The following is a 6915-nucleotide window of genomic DNA, read 5'->3' on the forward strand; positions in this document are numbered from 1 at the left end:
TATTTGTTAGTTTAGAACAGTGTTTCCCGAACTCGGTCCTGGTGAACCCCTGTGACTGCAGGTTTTTGTTCCAACCAGCTTCTGTTTTTAATTGAACTCCTGGGCTAATTAAGTGAACTGATATTTCCCAAGTTCTGTGTTTAGGGAACAATATAGAAACTAGTCATTTAGCCCGTTACAATAACGGGTGCTAGAACAGTAGTACATAAACATTAGTAGGAACAGTCTATATTAAATGGCAAGGGCCTTTGACCTCATTCTTTTTGTTGGTCGTATTTTTCTTTCTTTCAGCCTTTCTTTTGTTGATGTTTACTTGCTGAGCTGACCGTTCTTTGTGGGCTGCCGCCGTGTATTGTGTGTCTTTAATTTTCTGTAACAGTAATACTGTCTTGTACATCCGCTGGTTCGTACGTCCGTAATATACCTTTAATTTTCTCTGGCGGTAATACAGGAGTGCGCGTCAGTAATATGCCTTTAATCTCCTCTGACAGTAATACTGGCTTGTATGTGGCTGTAATATGCGTCACTGTATTGTGTACCTTTAATTTCCTCTCGCAGTGATACTGGTTTGTATTTCCGTAAACCGCCTCTAACTTTCTCTGACAGTAATATCGCGCATCACACCATGCCCCGCACATGCGCACTTCACCAGAAGACACACACACACGGACACCTGGACGCACAAAGGGATTTTATTAAAGAGGATTAGAAAACTAAGTTTGCTTAAAAAAAAAAAAAAAAAATTTAAAATGTACCAAGCAGTTATATAAGAATGGTTTTTTTTTCTTTTTCAAATACTGTTGTATTTTCATCTTGATTTTCATTCTACTTTTCTAGGTCTTCTAATTGTTTAATTAATCCATTTTTTTACTCATTAGTGGGTCGGTTGCTAAAGTACTTGTAGCCTTTGATTATTTAGTGTTGTTTGCCTGCGTGTCTGCTCTGCTCGTTTTAAATTGTCATTATTAAGATACAACAAAGGGGGAAAAACTGCACAGAGAAAGGGCAAAGTATAATGATATCAACAAAAGAGAGTTAAGCATTTAAATATATAGTAAAAGCAGAAATATTTCTAAATGTCTTATAAATGTAAAAATCATGCTGCTATGCTTTTCTGAATGTTGAATAAAAGAAAATAAAATACCAGCTAATTAAAGGAGATCAGTGCTATCAGATGTTGTCACTGATTAGGAATCCGGTTGGAACAAAAACCTGTAGCCATAGGGGTTCACCAGGACCGAGTTTGGGAAACACTGGCTTAGAACAATCCACTCCCTAACCCCTTTTGTGAAGCTGTATTCTGCCTTTTATCATACACACTCAAATCATTTGTTTTTTCCTAGACAGTGCCTAGTTTTCACTTTACATTTTGTGTTTTGCATAGCTAATTGAGTGAGATTCACAAGTGGCCATGTCATAATGAATGCCACATGAGTTTCATTGTTCTTTACACACATAATGAATCTGGACCATACTGAGTATGCTGCATTGTATTTTTAATAAAAGCTTAGATTTTTGAAAGATAAACACAGAGAGAGAATGTTCAACCTCCATTCAGAATATGTGGCAGAAATTACAGCTCTGTAGTATTACTCTGTATATGCTAAAACATCTGTACTAAACTTGCTAAACTTCAGCGTGATTAAAACTAAATGTGTGCATGTAATGGATGTTCAGTTCTTCTCACTTGATTACAATGCTTCTCACAATATATCACCAAAACACATCTGTGTTATCATTCCAGGAGACAATATCTTTGCAGAATAACAAAATAAGCTTCCTTATAGTGAAAGAACATAAGTGGTCATTATTACGTTTTTCAGTGATTTATTGTCTAGTTTTATACAGATCAAAAACATCAACTCTCAACTGTGAAACACTTGGTGATAATTTTTGATGTAAATTAACACCCCTGGATCTGAAATGTTTGCTCCATAGGATAATGAGCAGCTAAGTGAAGCACACAGGTGGTCTACTTTAAAATGACTAAATGTTTTGCTTTTTTTCTTCTGAAAACAATATGAATACTTTGTTTGGAATATGTGCGCAATATCAATATTCAATAACAATTTTGGCTTGAAAAATTGATGTATTTGGTAGGTCTTAATGCTTTTTATTCATGTTTGGGCTCTAGTACCCATTAGCTACATTGTAAAATACAAGAGCAGCCTAGTTGTTTTTTTTATTTATAAAATGCTTCACTTTAGAATGCAACTTCATGTGGCAAATTAATATATACCGTGATTGTGAAGAAATAACTTCAATTTGAAAAACCCTGAACTTATCCTTTAACACTATAAACTATAGGCATCATACTCTGTTTGGCATAGTTAAGTGTGTTATCAGGCTGAATAAAATAGTGAACTTGTAACACCAAGCACAGCAAGCATTGCTTCATTCTCTAAACAAATCTTGCACATCCTGTGCATGGTAATTTGGCCCTTTGACAAGTGGGAAGCAAGGCGTGTTCCCTAATGAGAAGTATTTCAAATGGCACAATACAATCCTATGAAAAAGTTTGGGAACCCCTCTTAATTTTTTGGATTTTTGTTTATTATTGGCTGAGCTTTCAAAGTAGCAACTTCCTTTTAATATATGACATGCCTTATGAAAACAGTAGTATTTCAGCAGTGACATTAAGTTTATTGGATTAACAGAAAATACGCAATATGCATCATATCAAAATTAGACAGGTGCATAAATTTTGGCACCCCAACACAGATATTACATCAATAGTTAGTTGAGCCTCCTTTTACAAATATAACAGTCTCTAGACGTCTCTTATAGCCTTTGATAAGTGTCTGGATTCTGGATGGAGATATTTTTGACCATTCTTCCTTACAAAATTTCTCCAGTACAGTTAAATTTGATGGCTGCCGAGCATGGACAGCCTGCTTCAAATCATCCCATAGATTTTCAATGATATTCAAGTCGGGACTGTGACGGCCATTCCAGAACATTGTACTTCTCCATCTGCATGAATGCCTTTGTAGATTTCGAACTGTGTTTTGGGTCATTGTCTTGTTGGAATAACCAACCCCTGAGTAACTTCAACTTTGTGACTGATGCTTGAACATTATCCTGAGGAATTTGTTGATATTGGGTTGAATTCATCCGACTCCCTCAACTTTAACAAGGGCCCCAGTTCCTGAACTAGCCACACAGCCCCACAGGATGATGGAACCTCCACCAAGTTTGACAGTAGGTAGCAGGTGTTTTTCTTGGAATGCGGTGTTCTTCTTCTACCATGCAAAGTGCATTTTGTTATGACCAAATAACTCAATTTTCGTCTCATCAGTCCAAAGCACTATGTTCCAAAACAAATCTGGCTTGTCTAAATGAGCATTTGCATACAACAAGCGACTCTGTGGCGTGAGTGCAGAAAGGGCTTCTTTCTCATCACCCTGCCTTACAGATGTTCTTTGTGCAAATTGCGCTGAATTGTAGAACTATGTACAGATGCACCATCTGCAGCAAGATGTTCTAGCAGGTCTTTGGAGGTGATCTGTGGGTTGTCTGTAACTGTTCTCACAATCCTGCACATATGCCTCTCCTGTATTTTTCTTGGGCTGTCAGACCTGGGTTTAACAGCAGCTGTGCCTGTGGCCTTCCATTTCCTGATTAGATTCCTTACAGTTGAAACTGACAGTTTAAACCTCTGCGATAACTTTTTGTAGTCTTCCCCTAAACCATGATACTGAACAATCTTTGTTTTCAGATCTTTTGAGAGTTGCTTTGAGGATCCCTCACTCTTCAGAGGAGAATTAAAGGGAAGCACAACTTGCAATTGACCACCTTAAATACCTTTTCTCATGATTGGACACACCTGTCTATGAAGTTCAAGGCTTAACGAGCAAATCCAACCAATGTGGTGTTGCAAGTAATCAGTATTGAGCAGTTACATGCATTCAAATCAGCTAAATTACAAGGGTACCCAAATTTTTGCACAGCCAGTTTTTCACATTTGATTTAATTTCATACAAATAAATACTGCTTCACTAAAAATCTTTGTTAGGAAAACACCCCAGTACTCAGATGTTCATAGGAAATGAAAGACATAGCACTGTTATCTTTTTTTGTTGAAAGTAAATTATTATGCAGGCTGAGAGGGTTTCCCAAACTTTTTCATATGACTGTATATACATCTGCATATGGATGATAAATATAGAAAGCTCAGAATATGTATAATTAAATTTTATCTCCAAATCTGATATTCTTCACTGGGTGTAATATTATGACCTTTTGGTGTCCTCATTCATAGCATAATTTTTTTTTTTTTTTATACCTTGAATGCTTTGGATTGCATTTAGTAGCAGATGGTTGCCCCAGCCATCAATATAGCATTATTGTGAATTATTTTCTTGGGAATTTTTTTATAAATCCTTTGTGTACAGTGAAACATCCATTCATTTTGCTTTATGTACAAGGCACTAAAAAGCAAGATCATTTATAAGCTGCTTGGATGTGTTTTCATTTGGTTAGCTGCTTTAAAATTAGAATGTAGAAATTCAGTGTTAATGGGTTTTAATGGCGTCTTAGTAGTGTTTTGACTCTTCATATTCTAATTCTTGCTTTAGGTACTGGCATATTGCATCTAATTTCTGCTTGTAATTAGAGGTTATTGTTAATAAGTAGAGAGAGCCAACTATTCGGTCTGACTTTTTGAACTTTTGTGTATCTAGGTTGTTGTCCCTACTCCACCGACTTCAGCTGCAGTTTCTTTTCCTGTGGCAGCTCCTCCAATGCCACCACGTCCTTTCACTTCTGTACCACGGCAAATGCTGAGTGGAGATGCACCTGAGGAAGAGAGTGATGGTGAAAGTGATCGAGAGGAAGAGAGAGGAGAGGGAGAGGAAGCTGAATTGGTCATTGACATTCCCAATGAATAATTATTTATTGCATGCTGAATTACAACCATTTTGAACAATCTGTAGCAATATAAACGTCTTCTGTGATCTGAAGGTGTTTTGAAAAAATATTTGTTTTCTATAAAGCATTTTGATTCACTATGAGTTGTAATACAGGAGTCGTTTGTGAAATCATTGGCTTGTCAAAACATCCATAGTTTTGAGGTTTTTTTTTGTCATACTGCACATGGTTTTGTAAACTTTAAAATATGTTCAGTGTAGTTGATGTTTGTTTTGTTCTTTTAATTTAGATCAAATTACAGTACACTTTTGCGTGCTTTAGAATCAATGTAATTTTCAAACATAAACAGTAGGAGGAGCTTTGCAGACATGTGCAGCATTTCCTGTAAGTAAATTAAGTCTCCTGGAAAGGAAGAAGGCAAAGGAATTAAAAAAAAAAAAAAAAAGTTAAGTACATCACTTCCAGGTATTTAAATAGGTATTATGATAGTTTCATGCCTTTTAAGGAAATGAATGAGCAAGGGCAAGTCTATTAAAGATAAAGACAGCTTCAGCAGCCAGCATAATAAGTGTGATGTTATGGATATGCACCCTATAACCTACTTCCGGAAACAATTAAGAAGGATAATTGGACATAGTAGTGCTAAAGAAAGTCCAATGAAGAGCAACAACACTGACTCCAAGATTGAAAATTATGAGAAATTTCAGCTTACTTTAAAATGAATTCTTCAAAAATAATGCAGCAACACGAAAACTTGTTAAGGCCAAATTCTACACAACTGTTCAATTTTTTCCCACATGGAGAACCATAGAAGTATGGAATGAATTACAAATAAAGTGGGACTCAGGACTTTGAGTCGTTTTGAATGTCCCTATTGTTACTTGGGAGAGAAAAGGTAAATGGGATTGGTGTGCTTGTTAGACTAAATGATCTGTTCTCATCAAAATGGGTCTGACATTTTAAAAAAAACTCTGTATTTGTAGCTAAGATGATAATCTCCATGGATAGACCAATTTCAATGCTGAGAATAGCACCGCGAAAAGATAAATTTGCTTACAGTTATGTCTCAAAGCCACAACAGTAATTAAAATAACTACAACAACTCAAATCAGTTAGGATACAAATGGTAATTTTGTAGTTTGCTTGTAGCTGGTTTGACTTTGTGTCGAATGAGCAGTTGCTCATGGAGTCCCGAATGAGGCACATTACCTGCATTGTGAGGGAGCGTCAGTTAACAGCACTACGTTCATGTGGCGTGTTTTCCTGAGGGTGAGCCAGCTCGTAGGATCCTCATTGATGGGGACCCAAGTGGCTAGACCAGGCCAAGGGGTCACCCATATAACACCTGGCTGCGGCAGATAGAGGGTCATTTCCAGAGTGCGGGACTGGACCACATGTCTGCCCTGGGGGGTTGCCAACCGAGATCCTGAGTTGTTTTGCTGTGTGGTGGGTGCGGCAACGCACTGTACCAGTGCATGCTGTCCAACTTGACTTGACTTGTAGTAATTAAGCTTTGAGCATTCAAATCTACAATCATCACTGTTTATAGACAATAAAAGTCAAGAGACTAACGTAATAGCCAGATCTGGTGCCCCAGGATGTCCAGGGTCCAGTAGTTGTGGGTTTTCAAAAATTCCTTATTTGAAAATTTACAATAATTTTATTTTGTTATAGTAAAGCTATTAGTATCTATCTTGGGGATTTATCACCTTGTTCCAGAAGTGTCCGGAAAACTTTTTTGGCCATTCTCCTTGTAGGGCCTAAGAAATGCATCCTTACACATTTATATAGCAGAAGAAAAAAATAAAGGGCCAACAGTGCATAATAAAAAAGAAAAGCAAAAACTAACAATCATAGTAATAAGCAGAAATTATAAAGTACTGTATATATTGTACATGGCAAATCAAGGGTAATCAATGTCAGTCGTGGAGAGCTGCAGGTTTTTGTTCCAACCCAGTTGCTTAATTAGAAGCCAATCCTCCCCAATAACTGATATTTCATTTCATGGCTTTTTAATGTTTTAACTCTGCCATGTCAGTTCATTCT

At 36.8% G+C, this 6915-nt stretch overlaps 1 protein-coding gene across 4 annotated transcripts in view; it reads left to right on the forward strand.

The window, feature by feature from the left end:
* Positions 1-5395, forward strand: part of ino80e (INO80 complex subunit E) — a 46369-nt gene extending 40974 nt beyond the window's left edge. For 2 of the 4 annotated variants that reach the window (XM_028808505.2, XM_028808522.2), the window contains one exon: positions 4686-5395. In XM_028808505.2, the coding sequence (XP_028664338.1) occupies positions 4686-4889 (204 nt within the window). In that variant the 3' untranslated portion in view covers positions 4890-5395. Of the gene's footprint in view, positions 1-4682 lie in introns of all 4 variants that reach the window. The other 2 variants (XM_028808513.2, XM_028808497.2) reach the window with 1 other exon arrangement.
* The last annotated feature ends 1520 nt before the right edge of the window (positions 5396-6915 follow it).

Source organism: Erpetoichthys calabaricus, chromosome 1 (genome assembly GCF_900747795.2).
Source record: "Erpetoichthys calabaricus chromosome 1, fErpCal1.3, whole genome shotgun sequence".
In the NCBI taxonomy this organism is placed as follows: domain Eukaryota; kingdom Metazoa; phylum Chordata; class Cladistia; order Polypteriformes; family Polypteridae; genus Erpetoichthys; species Erpetoichthys calabaricus.